The sequence below is a fragment of the Pinus tabuliformis genome, chromosome 7, assembly GCF_031772625.1.
Source record: "Pinus tabuliformis cultivar Carrire ecotype Pingquan chromosome 7, CPIR1, whole genome shotgun sequence".
Taxonomy (NCBI): Eukaryota; Viridiplantae; Streptophyta; class Pinopsida; order Pinales; family Pinaceae; genus Pinus; species Pinus tabuliformis.
In genome coordinates, this window is record NC_142293.1 from 1961174689 (window position 1) to 1961195078 (window position 20390).

Below are 20390 nucleotides of genomic sequence, written 5' to 3' on the forward strand. Positions count from 1 at the left end.
TCTCAATTCAACACAAACAGAGACAGATATAATTGTTATTACATAAATAAACAACAAACGTCAAGAACTCCCTCTGGAATCAACTTTACATTAGAAAATACCCACCCAAAAAAATAGTTTTACATTGTAAAACTGCAAAGTAAACTACACCTAAAGCTCAATGGAAAAATCTCGAATTGAATTTTTGTATATAAAATTTTATGCTGAACCATCTCAAATTGAATTTTAGCATATACTATTTTATATTGAACCAGGCTTTTTTTAATCCTTGAGAGAAAACTAACCAATAAATCAATGTTAAATTAATTTATTAAGGATAAAAAACTTGAAATGCATACCTCTCAACAAATAATACACAATTTATTAAGGATCAAAAACTTGAGATTCCTACCTCTCAACAACTAATAACACAATATATCCTGCCGGGCTAACATTGATCTATGCTAGTTTATTTACAATTGTTATTTAAATATACACCTTGATTGTTATTCAAATATACAGCCCTGTTTAACAGGATCTATGTTAGTTTATTATTATTTAAATATGAAGTAAAATAACTAATTCATCCCTGATATGGCTCTGTAATTCATCTTATTAAAATACCATCACATCATCCCCAGACTGGCTTAGAGTAGTTTATTGTTATTCAAATATGACAAGTAAAATAAATAATTAATCCCTGCCAAGATATGGTTCTATTCTTCATTTTATTAAAATACCATCACATTATCACCAGACAGGCCTAGATTACCTCCTTTCTCTACGTGCAATAGCAAAATAAGATCTGGGCCTAGAGCACCTCCCTTATCTATATGCAATAACAAATTTAATAAGGAATAATACATCTTGATTAAGACAATACAGGTTCCAATTACTTTTAAAAGAAGCAGCATAAAGAAACTACAATGGAGATAGTAAATGAATTATTGTCCATAATCTTCTCTTAATAGAAGAAGCATGCCAAAAGCCCTATCTAATATGTAATTTATGGAAATCTTTCAGCTGCTCTCTGCTTATGAGAGCATAACTACAGAGTTTGGTACAGTGAATACATATTATAGCATCCAGACCACTAACCATGCAATTTCAAAACAATATATTTAAATTTTATCAGAGCAGCGGTTACAATACCTGGATTTCACACAAATAAAAGGTCCTTTATATTTCACAAAGAACAACATTTTTTGCAGAATTGGATGCAATTGCCGTGTCCAACAACAACATGCACAGGGCATGGAAACCCTGAAGACCTGTTTGGGACCATCAGAAAAAACTGAATAATTTCCACATCTGAAACAAACCCAAGCACATGACATTTCTAATTTACAAGCACAAATCCCCTTTAAATGCTGCAATTATCTCAAAAATAATTCAGGACTTCATATTGCAACTACCACCCACCAGTTATTATAGAAAATACTTTTCCCAAAGTAATAAAGCATTAGCCGACTTACCAGAACCAACCAATGCACATAATTTTTTTGTTTTAAAGGGGGGCTTCTTACCAGTAAGTTCGCATAAACCCTAAGCCCAAAAACCCCAGTGATTAACCACCGTGCAGCTTCACTTGAAGGACCCCGCGCTCATATTTCTGCACAAAATTCGAGCGTTCATCTCGTTGACGGTATCAATAAGCCCTCCTAAGTCCATAGTTCCACCGGAGGCCTCGTTCTCCTTGTCTTTCTTCTCCTGGGGTTTAGCCGCTCTACGCTTAAACTCAGTTGCCTTCTCGAAGAAATTCTCATAGATATACTCTGCCGTGTAGCCCTTCTCCTCATCATAGAGCATGATGTGACCGTGCCATTCCCAGACGCGGTAGCCGGGCTCTGGGTCCTCGTGGAACCCCACGCAAACTTGGTGCTCGCTAATGGTGACAGCCTGGCCGGAGTTCGCCTTCAGTTTATCAGTGTCCCCGCTGGATATAATCTGAACGATATTCTTCTCCAGCTTCGCCTCCTCTCTCTCCAATGGGCTCTTGCTCTCGTCCGCGATGATGCAATCATACGAGTTGGATAGGAAGGTATTGGTGTCCAGAAAAGGGCTGCGCATATTTAGCCGACTCATCATGGTGCTCACAACCAGGCTTTCGAAAGAGTTTTTGGTGGAATACTGGTTCGCCATTTTCCCTCCGATGGCTGATATCCACTCTCCAAGACTTCCTTCCGGTGGATATCAATATATAAATTGCAATGGCCAGGCATATGTGGGCTCTCAAGGAATTTAACAGCTTGGGGATTGGAGGAAACCAAAGGGAAAAGGGCGAAAGCAATAAATTTCCTTTGCCTTTATCGCCATCAGAGTATCAGTGTTTATCTTCATGCCTGACAGTTAAACCCCAAAATTAGCATCCTTCAAGTTCATATCCTCTGGCAGCATTTAACAGCTTGGGGATTGGAGGAAACCAAAGGGAAAAGGGCGAAAGCAATAAATTACCAGGAAGCGCAGGCATGGCGCAAGATGCCACGGGCTTGGGACTCTTCTTGACCTTGACGAGACACATACGGCAATTTCCGGCGATAGAGAGGCGGGAATGATAGCAGAAGCGAGGGATAGGCGCGAATGATAGCAAAAGCGAGGGATATCGACCCCCGCTAGGCACCGATAACAAAAATGCCGACCATTCCGCCTGAAGGATGAAGACCATAACAGAAATGATTGAACAATTTCCCGCTGAATGTGGACGCCAGGTGTCAGTCTCAGAAACAAAAGGACGACGAAAGTTTCTTTCAAAGGAAGGCCTATCGGCCTAATAATAATCGATTCCTTTCTACTCGTGTTTTGAATTTCTGGAATTTTTATATAAGAAGTCCCATTTTAACGAAAGCCCACCTAAGGGGGAGTCTCCCTAAGCACACTAGCATTTCCTCAGCTCTTGTTGTTGCTACTTGAAGTCTTTTTGCTGAAGTAAAATGCAGTGGCATAGATTATCTTGTGTTCTATGTCCCCAATCCCAGTTTTCATAAATATTGTTTTTCCATTGTTTGCAGAGTTGGTATCTATGTTCTAACAAGACTGATTTGAACACTTTAAGTCAATGTAGAGTGTTATGTTGGTATCAGAGCTCCCCCCTACATAAATAAATCTCACAATCTGGAAGATGCAAGTGGAATTGGAAAACCATCTCGGTAATTGGCTAGTCCTCTGTGCTTTTATTCAAGTTACTCTAATATGTTACCTGGTACAATTATGTTTTGTTCTAGCTCCTTGAATCTCTTGGCTGTATTGACTAAGTTGTTATTTGCAGCATCATGGTAGTTCACTGTGCACTTAATTTGAATTCCTCTTACTTAGGATGCACTCTTTCATTCATTTCATTTGCTTTATTGATACAGCCATATTTGGATTAAATCTCAACCACTTAAAGATTAATATCCAAAACTTACCCTTGATATTGACTGTCCATGGACAACCCAAGAGGGATTCCTTTCTGTGCTAATTGTCTCGAGCAACCCAAGAGGGATTCCTTTCTGTGCTAATTGTCTCGGGTAACCCAAGAGGGATTCCTTGTTGTGGATTCCTTTCTGTGGTAATCTTTGAAATGCATGGCAGCAGATAGCATTTAGGGACAGAGTGCCCAACGCATCCATGAACCAACGAACACTTAACCAACTTGGAATTGCATCTGTGTCCATTGCTGAAGTCAGTTGCAACCTCTATAAGAGTAGCTTCTGACCATGCTCACTTTATCAGTTGCGCTTCCACTTGCGCCTTTAGTTAAAAGAGACACTTCCGCTGAGCCTGCGATAGAACCATTTCAGTGCACCATATAGTGTTACATCCAGTACCGTAGCACTTAATCTAAAGGAACCCTTATCTGCGGTTCATATCTTGGGCCCGCAAAATAGGACCTCGGTATTCTCTATGCCAAGCTCCTCACTATGGTATGTCACCCCCGGTATAAACGAATCAAGGGCGATCTTAGAAGCATACATTTTAGTAGGATAAAGAAATCATGTTTGAAACCACACTTGGGTATGAACTACCACCACTCTACTGACCCCTTGATATTGTACTAGCACTGAAACTACTAGTACTTCCTCCTACTACTGCACCAGGCTGACTACAATTGCTAGAATAATGATTGTACCAAGGCAAATAGAAAGCAAAACCAGAAAAAGAAAGTACCATATGACTTATGGATGTCAAAGTGGTCAACATTGGGCTAGCTCTGTGGTTTCTTGACATTACCTCTTCGACAACGGGGGTTCAGAATCTCAGCTTCTTTCATTATCAAGAAGCAGACAGTTTAGTAGGCTAAAGATTCAATCAGGATTGCCATACAGTTCTCGATGATAGATTTTTACTGATGAACAGTAGTTTCATGTTCTAACTCTAACCAGGGCACTATGCTTTGCTAATCATAGCACTATGTTTTTATACACCTATAGGGTGTTATAATATATTCTTTTGGTTCTTTGGACTTCTTTGGAGAGAAAATCTCGTCTGAAGTTCTTTAGTGCAGTGTGTTACTATCACTGGTCTACTCTCAACATATGGATGGAAACTTCCCTTCTGTAGATTTGCAACTTGAGGTCACATTGTTCTCCACTGTTCTTTATGGGTTTGAGGTGTGAGGGCCTTGCCTTTGAGACAAACTATGCCAAGATATAGAGTGTAGAGACCCATATGCTTCTGCATGATCAAGAGAAATAAAACAATTCCGCATGCCATTGTTCACGTAGAGTTTGTGACCCATTCACTCTGGCTTGAGACCATTTTTAGATTGGTCTAGCTGTTGCATCATATTTGCTATATCTTTGACACAATATTTAGTAGGGAGTGTTATCCATACTTTGCTTTTTATACCTATTAGGCCATAGCCTCGAATAGAGACCCATTGATTGGCTTCATTGTTGAAAGCAAACTCGAATAGACCCATTGATTAGCTCCATCATTGATGCTTTCAGAGGTTTCAGACCATCGCCAGTCAATTGGCATCTTGGTGGATAGCTTTCACATATACAGGCAGGATGTCTAGGCCTGACTTGACCTACCAAGTGGGTTAAAGGGCAAAATGGCCTTTTTTTAGAGATTGTTCCCTCATATGGTATGAGGTATTCAACCTGGATTCTCGATTGATCTATCAGTCACAGTGTATGGTCTCTCCATTTGAGCTACAAGGTGTGGGTCTTTGTTCCGTTGGTAGTTCAAGGGCTGCCCTCCAAAGTTCACCATGCCAAAAGGAAGTAGTCAGATAGTTTGTGCCCCTTTTTCATCGTTTAAAATCCTTGGAGCATCTTTTAAGGGATTGTAGATTTTATAGATCATGCTGGAGGTTGGTGCAGGACTGGCATTTTGTTCTGCTTCATGGGCAGCTTGATTCGTGCACACAGTTTCATTGGTGTGCAGGTCTTCTTGGGGTTTTTCAGTGCTTGGTTTCATGCTTTCAGGGGTTTGGGACTGTATTTAGATTTCAGCTTTGATCCACAATCTAGAAGCTTCAATGCAAGTATGCTTGAGGTCAATTTTATCAATTATTTTTTTCACTTCTAGCGAAAAGAAGTAGGTATGAAATTATTTGTCAAAGGATACCTCCTAATAAAGGATGCCAAAGAGCTTATTGCTATCACGTACTGAGGTTATTGATGCCTTAGTTTCTCTCAGGAAGAGGATATGATTCATGTATGTATACACTCTTTTCTTTTGGTTGGTTTTTCTGTTTCGGATACTAAGTACAATAGAGCAAAATTTTATCACTCCTTGTGGACTTCCACTAATGAGGCAAGGTAATTTGCCTATTCTCGATTCTACACTACATATTAACAATGTAAAGCCCATTGCACAGTTTGTATAATAAATTACACTACATATTAACAATGTAAAGCCCATTGCACAGTTTGTATAATAAATTTGCAATTTTTGGATTTTACACTACATATTAACAATGTAAAGCCCATTGCACAGTGTTTTTAATAAATTTGCAATTTATGTAAAACATACCTGGGTAATTGCAGAGATCTTATAGATAATTTATAAACCTTGAGTGAGTAATGTGAAGTAGCATTAAAGTCATTTTTTTCAATATAACAATAGTGTTTTCAATGGCCCAGAACAAATGGGAGGTGCAAGTCATTTAAGCATTCAAATATTACTGTTGTAAAGGCCTTGCACTAGGACTTCTATTGTTGATTTCACACGGTTTAATTAAAAACAATGAACTACATTATATTTAGATGTTAGCATTCTCAATAATTGATTAAGATTGAAAACTTTCTTTGAATCTTGCACTTGAGACAAATCAGATGGAAGAAAAAAGCAATCATATTACCATAGGAATCTAAAGGGTTATGGTAAAATGGGATCCAGTTATATGAGCAAATCACAGTAACAAGTACCTAACAAAAATACTTTCAGGAAAATGTTTATAGGGCTTAAAATGCATTGGGAGTAAAAGGGCTAGTTGGCCTCTTTTCTGTGGTGGATACCTTCGAAGTAGTATTCCACATGGTAAGCACATTCTCTGGCCTCTCTGCAATAAGATATACATTTGCTAAAAATCATTAGAACTTCATAAAATCTTCATTTTCCACCCATTAATCCCCACCCTAAATCCATTTCTATCTCGCTTCTCAAATCAAAATAATTTAAGACCTCGAAAATATGAGTTTTTTCCCTCAGCATAATAATATAGTTCTGAGATGACACGCAGGAGTGATCTGAGAACTTCACGTGCAATTCCTTAATGTAGCACCATATACTTTGCCTTGTATAACTCACTACGTTGTACTTTTCCTTATATGACTTACTGCAATGTAATAGACTAAGCCATGCCTATTATTCTAGCTAGACTTAATTTTATGATTTTGGGGCCGAAAAGTTCTTTTAAATCTAAGAACCGTTGTGTATATGGGATTGATGTTGTTCATGGTCACAACAATGTCTATGGGGCTACCGTCTTCCCTCACAATGTTGGGCTTGGAGCTATCAGGCAAGTAGAGTATCAACTCCATTTTTTCTTCACAACATTTCCTTGCAACTAGAAAATGTCATGGCTAATGATTTAAACAAATGAGTAGGTTGAGTGGTCGGCTATATTTCATGAAAACCCTTTATCTCTAGACAATACTAGAGAGCCTGGCCTATATCCGTAGGCATTATTTTTTCATCGTAAGTAGTATTATGATTTAGAAAGTGCCAAGGGGCACTCTGATTGCAATCAGCAAAATGTTAGGAGACAATGATTTGAAAAGTAACTAGGGTTATCTGAATGATTATGGGCAAAATCTTGAGTAACTGAATTGGGATAATAACAGAATCAGGGTGAAAATGTTGATGTTTAATATATCATGGGAACTCTGGCTTCTGATTAGTACCCTCAAAATCAAAATCTTCTAGAAAGTTTGGCTAACAATTTGTATCAACGTTTTATGGATACAGGGATCCCGATCTGGTTAAAAGAATTGGAGCTGCCATAACTCTGGAAGTTCGATCTACTGGCATTCAATACACATTTTCTCCATGTGTTGCTGTAAGACTCTGGCATGGAAGTGCTCGATGGAAGTTCATTCAAAAATGAGAGTCAAGTTTTCACTGTTTAGAATGTCTTGTTTGATGCGAGCAGGTTTGCAGGATCTTTACAAAGGGGGTGTCGTATGTGGCTGGACAGTAAGTTTCAAACTTTTTGTTTTATCCCTACTTAGAACATAAATTTCTTTGATCAATCAATTGTACCACAGTTTTCTATATAATTGGACATTAAGCTGCAAACCTTTTGCTTTATCCATGCTTAGAATATGAATTTCTTTGATCAATCAATTGTACCACAGTTTCCTGAAATAGTTTTCTAACCATGTGATTTATTGATGTTTGTCAGGTCAAATATTGTAGCGTGTGCTAAGCACTTTGTGGGCGATGGTGGAACAACCCAGGGTGTCGATGAGAATAACACTGTCAGCAATTATAAACAATTAGTCAACATCCACATGACCCCCTATTTCAATGCCATTGCCAAAGGAGTCTCCACCGTTATGGTTTCTTACTCTAGTTGGAATGGACAGAAGATGCACGCTAACCGTTTTCTCATTTCTCATGTTCTAAAAAAGCAACTTAGCTAATAGAATTCCCAAATCTATAATAGAATTCCCAAATCTATTTTATATCGTATTGCATATTGTAGATTAGTAGATTGATCTAAAATTTAATTTTCATTACTGGTTAAAATCATGTACATACTTTTATGACAAATCAACTTTCCTCAGAAGCATCAGTTAGTTAAAAAACAAATGGAAGCCATTAGAATTCTCTGTTTTTCAAATATCGGACTAAATCAGATTTGGGCGTCTTAATGTATTTGAATTCTATTTCCTGTGCTTCAAAAGATTTGTAGGCTCCAGGCTGTGATATATATCTAGTGCTTTAAGCAAAGACCGGTTTTCAGTATACCTGGCCTCGTTTCTCTGGTTTGAAGCGATGCAATTGGGAGTGGAGTCCCATTAATATTCTATAATTGCACTTCAAATCTAAACTCCTAATGAATTCTGAGTGCAGGCATTGAGGGTGTCTTCAGTCTCATATATCACTGCGTGGTTCATTATATTATTTTCAAATGTTTGTTAGGATCCCCATTCAGCTTAATAACAACGAATGTAAACACATAATTTAGGAAATTTTAAGGTGTAAATTTCAGTCTTAAATTAATTTTGTATTTTCTAAAATGATTTGACTAGGATAAAAATATTTTACATTAAAAATTTCCAAATCTTTTTAAAAGCTATATAAAATCCTTAAGAATTCTAATTTTTTTAAAAACTACATGATCAAACATGTTATTATTAGTATTTTAAAAATTAATATTCATAAATTTGGAATTAACTTATATCTATGCTAATAGACTTGCCAGCTTGAAGCATTGGCTTCTTTGAAAGCTGAAATTCAAAGCCTTTCACACATTCATATGATTCCTTAACCAGAAAACCAAATCCAGGTATTTGGCAATGTATCTACCATATACTTTTCATTTCAATGGCTTGTTAACATACTTGCTATAGGGGTGCAGAGCGGGGTATAGAAAATATAATTGGATCCTGCTATAAGGGTGCAGGGTGGGTTATAGAAAATATGATTGGATCCTGATGTGGTTTTCCTATTTCATAACCATAGAAGGCAAAAACTATAAAGACACTTGTATCTGGTTGATGTATAGAAATTGCATCAGATACATGAATTGTCAGCACTGTGTGCATATATTTGCAGGGCAATGATAAAGGCACTCAGTACAGATCTGGCATATATTACTATTCAGCTGATCAAGAAAGAGCTGCACGGGAATCAATGGAAAGGCACCAAAGGCCACTGCATAAAGAGATCGTGAGAGAGATCCTGCCAGCGAAGAAGTTTTACAGAGCAGAAGAGTATCATCAACAATACCTGGAAAAGAGATCAGCTGGTGCCAAACAATCTGGGGCCAAAGGATGCAATGATCCAATTCGATGTTATGGTTGAATAGTGACTCGATCAAATTAACTGGACTTCTTTCAAAATTAAAGTATTTGTATCTTCTTGTTTAGTTCAGCTAGATATTACAACAGAGTGTTGTATAGGGGAATAGGGGAGTATTATGGCGGTGGAAATTTTGCGTCATGCCTCAACCATCCATCTTGGATAGTGTCATCCGATTTCAAGCTCTTAAAGATGATTTTGATTTCAAGCTAGTAAAGCTCAGGGCTCAAGTATAACTCTATACTTATCTTTATTTGTAATCCTGCTGTCAAAATAAGTTTAGCTTATCTAGTTAGCTATGTTGTTAAATGTCATTTGGATTTTAGTTGAAAGAAACAGAGGAAGAGATGAATTGTTTCTATTCTCTGCATATTTATTGATATAATTTGATTCTCTTCAAAAGAAACTTTATGAACAATGATAGTTAATAGTTCATAACTTTAGGACTATTATCTTCTCTCAGGAAATATGGTTTCTAAGAAAGAGTACAATGTACTTATATTCTACTCTTGTACAGAAGGAATTCCTATTAGACATTGGAAGACTGTTTGTGGGATATGGAGTTAGACTTACTTGTTTTACTGTATGTTTTTGAACTTGATTAAGTATGCCATTAGAAGACTATTTGTGGGATATGGAATTGGACTGTTTTCATTTTTTGGATGCAAGAATTGACAGTATTTTCTCTTAGCATCATGCCCTTGGGCAGGGACTTGTTACTCGCAACCCATCTTGTTAAAATATCAATCCACAGTCCAAGCGTATTTTACCAAAAAGGGTAAAACATAAACAAGACAAGAGACATGACTGCATGGTGAATAGAACAAGAAATAGGACTCAAGGTTTCTGGCGAATTATAAGCGTAAATCACCTAAGTGACGGCGTACATTACCACTATAAAATTGAGTTTTGGAGATACAAAACCTAGTTTACTAGAAATAGGAAACATAAACATAACTAGAAACAAAACAAAACTAGAACCGTGACTATAGAATTTTAACGGATAAGCAACTTGAACCCACCCATCTCCCTGAATATATCATGCACTTAAAGACTGGTGGTGTTGTAGAAGTGTAATCCCAACAGAGGAATGGAAATGATAATAGGAACAAGAACTGAATGGAAAAGAGGTATACTAGTCACGCCTCTACTGACATTGATCTGAACAATGTTGCATGTCATTAAATGGGCATGTAGCACAGGATAGAGAAGTCCATCGGTCAGGGGTAGACCTAATCTTCCATTCATTTCCCATCGTAGTTTTAACAAAAATTTACTTGGGAATATCGACATCCAACCTAAACCGTTCTATTGAATGACATGCAAGCTATTAGTTATTTCAAAAGTGAAAAACTCTACATAAGCCACCAATAAGGCATTGGTTCACTAGTGAGGTCAGCAGAGTTTAACCCAACCACCAGGCTTTACTATCACTGTTGTCCATGCCACCTAAATGGCATAACAGAAAAGCACCGGGCGATTTTGGTAGAAAAATTACCATCCAGACTTATCACCTAAACCAACGGAAGTCACTCATGGGCAAGTTTCTTGCATTAATTCTTATAATTAAACAATAAAAATAAAATGTAGTTACCTACCTCTTGAGTGGGTTTAGTATCCTCTGGAAACCTCTCCTCTGGCACAGAGCCTCGATCCTGCTTGTCTTAGCTCACATCCATTTCCTCGGCATCTGATTTCATTGCTCCGGAACTCTCGGAACCCTGTGGTACAAGCAAATCTGAGGCCTTTTTTGTGTCTCTGACATTTATAGGGACGACTGGATCATCACAATCCACCTGTGGCAGAGCATCTAGATGGTGACCTCCTACATTCTTGGGACATTTTATTTCCTCGTCTTAATCAACGCATTTTTGCTCTCTTTTCTGCTTAATTTCTTCACTGATTTCAGGGTCGGAAAGACACCTATCGCTTCTTTGGCACATAACACATACCTTCGGCTCCATCTTCCTCTGCGGAATCTTGTACATACAGCCTCTTGAGTGCCTCTTGCACTTGTCTAGAAGTATTTTAAAGTTGCAAAGAGTGATGGAGGCTTGGGGATGGGCCATCGCACAGGAGTGTGGGGAACCTTGTGCAGATCCCTTCGTAGAATGAAACCACCACGATTGGAGGCACCTAGAATCCAATTTCTTGTATTCAACCAAATGTATCAAATCAAACCTGCGACAACATGGCCGCGACCTTCCTCTTTCTTCCCTGGAAAAACCCTGCAACGTGAGGGAAATGAATAAATTTTGATCTTTGAGAAACATAATGGGATGATATGGCGACCTTCCTCCCTGGAACGCGAGGGAAATGAAAAAATTTTGATATTTGAAAAACCCTGGAACGCGAGGGAAATGAACAAGTTTTGATATTTGAAAAGCATAAATGCCGTGAAACCTTGAACGGAACTTAAATGAAATGCTATTGTGTTTTTCAATTGGAATTAAATGAAATGTGTAAGTGTTTTTTTTTGGCTTAATGGGGAGGTATTGCTTATGGTACTGAATGGAAAAATTATTTGAGGGGATTTTAGTTGAATTGGAATTAAATGAAATGTGTAAATGTTTTTTTTGGTTTAATGGGGAGGTATTGTTTAGGGTAAAGAATTTTATGTAGGAAAAATTATTTGAGGGGATTTTGGTTGATTTTTTAATGTAATCATGTTACATTAAAGGTGAATTATGGTGACATAAAAACAAGTTGTGTGTGGTCAAAAAGTGCAATGAAGTCGTAATATTATAAGATTAATGATTATTTCTAATAAAATGTTTGGTTTAGTAAGGTTAACTAATCTATGGAGATGCTCCAATATTAGATAAGAAATTGTAGATAGAACAGAAATCAAATGGAAATAAGGAATTTGTCTAGAGAAGATCAGATGGAAGAATCCGAGAGGAATTTCCATGGCGGTCTAACCCTAGGGTTTTTTCTGGTGCGAAGATGGGTTTTCACCTACACCCGGGAGCGATAACAGCGTGAGAGAATGGTCACAACGCTAGCAAACAAGGGTCAATACACCTGGTTTATATTTATCTGCGGCGGTTTGGCAACTTATGGTCTCGCGGGTTTTCTCGGTCAACTAGTAAGGGGATCAAACAGTGGAGGTGAACATTTTGTTCGGTTGGGCCAATGTCTCTCGGAGGGTGTTGTGCACAGCATCACATGGGGATAGTATAACAGAGTACATGTGAACATCATTTTATATCGATGAGGAACTTGTGGATTATTCTTCTCATTCTATGGAGGCTTCCCAAATTTGGGTTGAGGGGCCACATCAACACCAAACTGGGGTTTCACCGGCGATACACCATGAACTGGAAATCCAGGTCAACGCATTTACGTCAGAGATGGATGATGTGAAGGTTTCCCTAAATTCCCTAGGGTTTTCCCACCCGGGCTCGATGGTAAATCCAAACTTTCTTCAACTGCAGGAGGACCAGGCTCAACCGGTCCTGAATATCCCATCACCATCGGAGTTACAGTATTGGGAACTCGAACAACAAGGTCTCGCAACAAATGTACAGGGGGCGTCTTATGTGGTGGTTGAGGGCACGAGCGTTCATGGAACTAATACATATGGCGTCGTAAATAATGGGAATAATGTACCATGCTCATCAGGAGCAGACCCCCAAGGCTAGCAGCCTGCTCATGTGGCTCGCACTTCAGGACGTTTTGATGGCATCACTCGTCAGGAACCTTGTATTGAGGATACTAGAGCAGCGGATTCGAATGAGTAGGAGTCAGTAGAGGACGAACAACACCCAATAGACCACGCATAGAGAACGGGGGGGAAGAAAAAAACAAAATGCACCAAGGTGCATGAGAAGGGACGTCTATTGGTATTCGGAGAAGGTATTAGTATGGCCCAACAAGCTAGACAACTTCAAATTGTATGTCCCTTTCCGAAAGGGGCTTCCTCCTAACAGCCATCTAAGAACTCTAACCACAATTGGAGGGATCTTAAGGACAGAAGGGGATCTAAAAATTCAACTAGACAAGGAAGAGACAACCCACAACATCCTAATACATTGAACAATAAATCTTAATGCATTCAGAGCATATTATTTTGGATTAAATATTCCTCTACACATTTCACTATAGAAGTAGATATGTCCCTCTAAAGTTGATCTAGTGTCTACTAGTAGATCTGTGCTTAAGGTTGATTGCTACCTTGTTCCATGAATTAGGATAAACTTTGGGTCCTCTTTTAGTAGACACTCAAGCAACTTTGGAGGGACATATCTGCTTCTATAATGAAATGCATAGAGGAATCTTTAATCCAAAACAATATAATCCAAATGCATTAGAATTTATTTCTTAATGCATTTATCTATGTTCAATATCATCTTTCTATTCATCGTGGTACTCACAACTTTGAGCCCAAGAACTAGCATGAGGATAGGGGATATCGGTTGAGCCATATATAGGGGATATTGACCTACAATGTGGATAGCATAGGAGGAAGACATCTAGCGATTAGGTCAATTTTGAATAATGGTTTTGGCATATGACCATTATTAGCTTAGTGAGAATAAATTAGATGATGTGGGAAATGTGTGGGTTAACCCAATTCATTGTGTGCACTAATAAGTCTTGATTGTGGTTTGATGATTTGTCATCATGGTTAAGTAGAGATCTATGCTTAAACACAATTGTGGAGCTCAATGCTAGTGTATGAATTATGGTGCATGTACTAAAATAACTCTGGATAGAGAGATAGAAAGAGGGAGTGAGAGGGATAAAGATATGTATAGAGGGAGAGAGAGAGAGAGATAAAGATATAAAGAGAGAGTGGGCATGAAAGAGTAGTAGATAAAGAAAGAAGCAGAGGAAGAGATAGAGAGGGAGGAAGGGAGAAGGAGAGAGGGAGTGAGGGAGAGAGAGGGAGAGGGAGGTAGCGAGAGATCTAGAGAGTGGGAAAGCGTGGAGAGAGAGGGAGAGTGAGAAGGATACGGTTCTCAGATATATTTGAGGTCATTAGGTCATATCAGATATATCATATTACTCACATTGTATCTTCCATTTTGTTTGGCCTCCAGATTCGAGAGAGAATGACCATAGGTAGAAATATCATCATGTGAAAGCTTCTCGAATTTTGAACTTATTGTTTTCCAAGTAAGCCTGTATCACCATAGGTGAAGGATAGGTCATTAAACCTAAATTAGCTTGGATGAACTTTGAACTGTTACTAATTGCAGCTAGTGAACGCTTAATATCTTTTCATCAGTGAAGATCACAAAGTCTTAAAGTCGGCTTCTATAGATCGCTTAATTGACTTTTTCTCAGTCTGGGACATTGTTCATTACTATTGTTCAATTTCACTGTCAAACCCTTAGCGTTAGGGTTTTTACTAAATATATTTTCTTTCAATCCTGAGCTTTACTAGGCTTGTTAAGCTGGAGTGGGTATGCAAAGACCAACAAATTATTAGATTTAGTCACAGGTCGTTGTTCCCGGACCCCGTCTTGTTCGAGGTATCCAGTGATGTTTTTTCCTATGGGAGGAAGAGGGCAGCCGCAACAGGGGGCTAGTAGCAATAATACTCATCGCAGTAATAGCAATCACAATGCGAAGGTGCATTAGTCCTGGGGATTTCATGGACCAGGCAATCGGTCCATCGGGCAGACATCCTCAAATATGGGGAGTGAGTGCATGGCCTAGATAGGGAAAAAATAGGACATTGCTACTAGTTAATGAGTTTCTTGTCACCCCTTTATGTCTTCATAGTCCTTGTCATGGAGCCACAGTAGCTCACAGGACCACTCACTTTTTATGTCCTCTGGTTATTCCTAATAACACTTGATTCTAGGTTTTCCTTGTTATCATCAATCTTTAGGAGTCTCATAGTTAAATTTGTATGGCATGGCCCCATCATGGCACACCATATGGTACCTCAACTCCTCCATGAGTTCATGTACGAGAATCCTTTTCTTGTGTCCAAAATAGGCACACATTGACATGATTGTTTTGATTGAGTTGTGATTGTACCTTGTACATAGAAGTGTGTGTGTTGTTTTGTATCCTTTTGGTTTGATGTGTGATGCAAGAACTTTTCTACTATATAATTTTTGACAAGTGAGTCCCTGATGCTACCATCCAACAGGACGAGTACGTCATCCACGAACAGCAGGTGTGTGAGGTAACACTCATCCGTGATCTTGAGCCCACTGAGAGATCCTTCCCTTTTTGCAAAAATGATTAAGCGACTCAGGCCTTCCATAACCATGAGGAATAATAGGGGAGATAGGGGGCAGCCTTGTCGGAGTCCCCTTTCGGAATGAAAAAAATGTGAGGCAGATCCATTTATAAGAATATTGTAGAGGGTGTGGTGATACATGCCATGATCCAGTTGATGAGAGGGAGAGGGAAGCCCAGATGTATGAGCAGCATTTTAATATATAGCCAGCTGACCCGATCGAAGGCTTTAGAGAGGTCAATCTTTAGGAGAATACATTTGAGGTGCTTGGACCAGATGGAATGAAGAGCTTCCTGGGCGGATCCAATGGCTTCATGGATCTGTCTATTCTCAAGGAAGGCAAATTGCTGGGGTGCAATGTGTTTAGACAGAATGGGTTTGAGCCGGTTTGCAATGATCTTGGATATAATCTTGTAAAGGACATTACACAAGGATATGGGGCGAAAGTCATCAAACGAGGATGGGGAGTCAGTTTTAGGGATAAGGGCAATGAACGTAGAGTTTATAGCATGATATAGACACCCAGATGTTCTGCTTTCCTCTACCACCCTGAGTAGGTCCTGTCCCAGCAAGTCAAAAAAGGCTAAATAGAATTCAATAGTCCAACCATCCGGCCCAAGGCTCTTGTCTTTTTTGAACCATTTTAAAGTGCTCTCCAGTTCCTCCATAGTGACAGGAGCCGTAAGATCAGCCGAGTCCTCCTCGTTTACAAATCTAGGGAAATGATTAGCCACATTAATGATCTCTGCCAAATTTGTGCCTGGTGTGCTTCTGTAAATGCTTCTGAAATGAGATGTTCCAAGCTGGGAGAGCTTGTTGAAGGAGTCTGCGAGGCCCCCTTCTGGTAGAGGGAGATTCCAAATAGTATTTGCCACTTTCCTTCCCTTTGCATAATTATGAAAGAACCTTGAGTTTTCATCCCCTGCTTTCAGCCAGATTGCTCTACTTCTCAATCTAAGAGATTCTTCCCTTAGTCTGAAAATATTTGTCTTCTGGTTTTCCAGCTCAATCAATCGGGCCTTGTCTGCTCTAGTGTTAAATCCCAAATTCCGTTCATCTAAGAGAGAGCTTAACTCTGCTTCAATATGTGTGAGCTGGGCAGTATCCTTGATGTTTTTCTCCTTGGCCCAGATAATGACTAGATGCTTCGAATCAGCTCTGTAAGGTTTTTACAAAACCCCTTCGCCAGTGATGCTTCTTTGTCGATAGAGTGTGCCTTCCAGAAATCTGTGACCAATTTCATGAAGTCTTGGTCCTGTAGCCACGAATGGTTGAATTTGAATGGGGCTTTAGGCTTTCGATGAGGGCCAAGAATCTCCAACAGTATTGGGGAGTGATCAGATATACCCCCCGATCCAACCCATTGTTTATAGTGATGTAAATGATGAAGCAGGGGGCCTTTCAGTAGAAATCTGTCCAGTCTGCGAGCCAAAGCTGCTGCGCCCACCCTTCTGTTCCTCCAAGTAGGCATGGGTTTCTGCATAGGGACATCAATAAAGTCTGTCTGTTCCAAGGTATTTTTCATGAACTCGGTGATGGCATCCACCTGAGCCAAAGAACCCCAGGGTTCGCTGAAGCCCAAGGAAAAATTTAGATCTCCCCCCAGGATGCTGTGGTCAGATGCCATTAAAGTAAGATTTAGGAGGTGCCTCCAAAACGACTCTCTCTGGTGGCAAGGGCCATATATATTCACAATTCAGAGGGCTTGACCGAGTTCCATAGAGAAAATATCCATTCCCAAGAATCCATTTCCACCCCAGGAGGCATCAACCCTGATGTTCCTAGGGTTATATTCGAGCGCCAGTCCCCCAGATCGCCCGATAGCATCAATTGCCAAAAACTTCCATTTTGGTGCCAGAGAATGTAAGGATTGAGAGATAGCCTCGGCCGAACCAAGAGTCTCTTGGAGGAGAATAATATCAGGCTGTTCAACCTCAAAGAGTCTCTGAAGGGCTAGTTTTTTGGGGGCACTAGCCAGACCCCGACAGTTGAAAGATAAGCTTTTCATGGGGGAACCCTTCGAGGGGTTAAGGGTGCTCTAAGGACCCCTTCAAGAGTGGATTGTCGACCAGATGCGACCTCCGCCCCAGCTCGCCTGATAGCTTTTGACAGATCAGATTTCCTACCTCTGGAGGACAGAGGTCCCATTCCCAGGGAAACAATACCCAAGCCGACCTGAGGTCCAGCGGCATCCGCATTGTGAGTGCGGGGACGCAGAGAATAAGGGTGGGAGGTGGACTGCTTGGGGGAAGACAGCGAGGAGGATGAGGATGAGGCTGGCAGAGTTGGAGGGGCAGTGGAGGCTATCATGGGGGGGGACGATATAGTGCAGTGAGCCATGGTGCACGATGCATTTGATATAACCAAAGAAGAGGAGATACCAAATGAAAAGGAGGAAGGGTTAAGAGCGGTACCCGAGACCTGAGCGGCTGCTGCTGCGGCCCGAGCCCTAGTCAATGGAGGCGAAGACGAACCGAGCCCCTTCGTCCCTGCTTTTATTGGGGTAGCATGTGCTGTTGCGATCCCCTGTGATGGGCGAGGAATGACAGGGGAAGCTCCTCTAGAAGGTATATGAACATATTCCTTTCAGATGTCGAAAATTCCATGAGCATGGGCACCTATTTAGAAACTGCCCTCTCAGCAAAATAGAGAACAAAAGTAAGGCGAACACAAAGAAAGATACTAAAGGCTTTCACAAAGTGGTTCATAAAGGAAAAGGGGGCAGGAGGGGGCTAAAGCAGCAGCAGATAGAAGGACCACAGACTAATCTAAATAGGTTCCAAGTTCTCGAAGAAGAAGAAGAGATAAGAAAGATAAATCAGGTAATGGAAAGAAGCCCAAGGGAAAAGGAGAAAGAGGAAGACACAGCTCAAACACAGGATAGTATCAAATAGAAAGAGACTATGATGAGCGATGCAGAACCAAAGATGGACCAAGAAATGACCCAGAGTGAGATGGAAATGGAAGATCATGAACTACAAGAGATTCTTGACAGGGAACACCTAGATCTGGAAGGATTCTTGAAACAGGGGACCATGAGTGGGGTAGACTTTTTACCGCCAGAAGATTTTAATAGGGTACAACAGCTGTTCCTATGGAAAACTCAGGCTATAGGGCTGGATAGACAAGGAAAAAGTGAAAGGCAGGGCAATGAAGGTGTGAAAACCATGAAAAACACACCAAGATTAGCTCCCAGAATTTCAGGAAAGAAAAGAGGCAGGAAAAAGCAGAACGAGTTATTAATGGAATGTGGAAAGCTAATGATAGATTCAGGTAAGATGAAAGGTCTAACCAGCTACTCCTTTACAAATCTTTAATAATGAAGTTTACATCTTGGATAGGTGCACTTTTCAATTTTCCAACTTCTCCTTAGCATCATTGCCATCCAATATCACGTTTAGCATATTCACCTTCACATTACACTGTTTCTTGTAGAAAAATAAGGACACTTGTAGCAGTTTGCAACCCGACTTCTAAGCTTGCCCAAATTCACACGAAACACATGATTTTCGTTAATTCTCTATACATACTTACTGTCTCGATACTCGACACTTAACATACATACGAGCTTGTAGATTGAAGCCCTAATTTCTCAATACCCGATATGTTGAAAGGCCAATGGTTGAGCTATCAAGCCACTGGGCCCTCAGGAAGAGGCTAGAGAGTGTCATTGATACTAATTAGTTGATATCTTAACATCCAAACGCCCAACATCCACGTTGTCACTATATGGTTACCACCTATACAACACCTCGGTGCCAAGTCAACCTTCCATTGCCATGTCAACATGCCATATCACTTGCCACATTGGTATGCCATGTCATCTAGACCCACATTGGTGCCACATCATAATGAGACGTTAGCATGTCAAATCAACTGCCACACAATTGACATGCGATATCCCCGGGTCCACATCCACTCATCACATCATTACTCTATCGTTATCAAGGTTTCTTGTTGGTGACTAGTGTCCTACTTACTGATGTCTACTACTCAATATTGTGACATTTTGATAGGTCGATAACGAACAACTAATACATTGCATTCGTGTTGGTTGACCTTGAGGTGTCCTTAATACAGTTAGCCTGACATTTGACCTCTTGATGGACTATAGTCCCCAACCATCAAGTGAGAGTCCTTGAACCCTCTATCTCCATGAGCTAATAGATAATGTAGGATAATATGTTAATATCGAGGACATCTAACCTAGACTAGGTTAGTTGGGGCTTTTTGCACAATTAGGTGATGAGGAGCACTATTTGCCAGCATTATAAACCATAGGTATATAAATGTTGTATGGGTGTTAATGTGAGGATTTGCCCAACAAGGATGACTTTTGTTGGGGCCTTGGACATCATCTAAGAAGAAACACCATTATCATCTTAAGGCCTATGAATGGTTTTTAAGGTTTAGCAATAATATAAACTATGCACATTATACAAAACCACTTCCCGGTGCCTCTAAAATGAATGGTTTATAAAATGCAAATGTATGTTTATATAATTTATAGGATGCACAGGTTAGTTAATATTATATGGTTTGTATTAATAAAATAAATGGACAAATTAATAGAACTGCTGGCAAATCAACATTTAAAAAATTATTATGATGAAGACTTTTCAAACAATTTTATGGGAAAATTCAATTAATAGAACTGTTGGCAAATGAACCTTTAAAAAAATATTATGAAATAGACTTTTCAAACATTTCTGTGAGAAAATTTAAAATTTTGTGGGAAAATTTGGGCTTG

General features: G+C 39.6%; 1 protein-coding gene across 1 annotated transcript; it reads right to left on the minus strand.

The window, feature by feature from the left end:
* Nucleotides 1-1033: 1033 nt before the first annotated feature.
* LOC149256310 (uncharacterized) lies at nt 1034-2829 on the minus strand. The gene is made up of 2 exons (XM_089457405.1): nt 1506-2829; nt 1034-1250 (listed from the first exon to the last, which is right to left on the minus strand). Exon 1 carries the CDS (start codon nt 2119-2121, stop codon nt 1564-1566), a length of 558 nt encoding a protein of 185 aa, XP_089313531.1. The 5' UTR covers nt 2122-2829; the 3' UTR covers nt 1034-1250; nt 1506-1563.
* Nucleotides 2830-20390: the final 17561 nt, after the last annotated feature.

Excerpts from the sequence above, each read along its gene's own strand:
- LOC149256310 (XM_089457405.1), bottom strand. The coding sequence starts at position 2,121 with ATGGCGAACCAGTATTCCACCAAAAACTCTTTCGAAAGCCTGGTTGTG.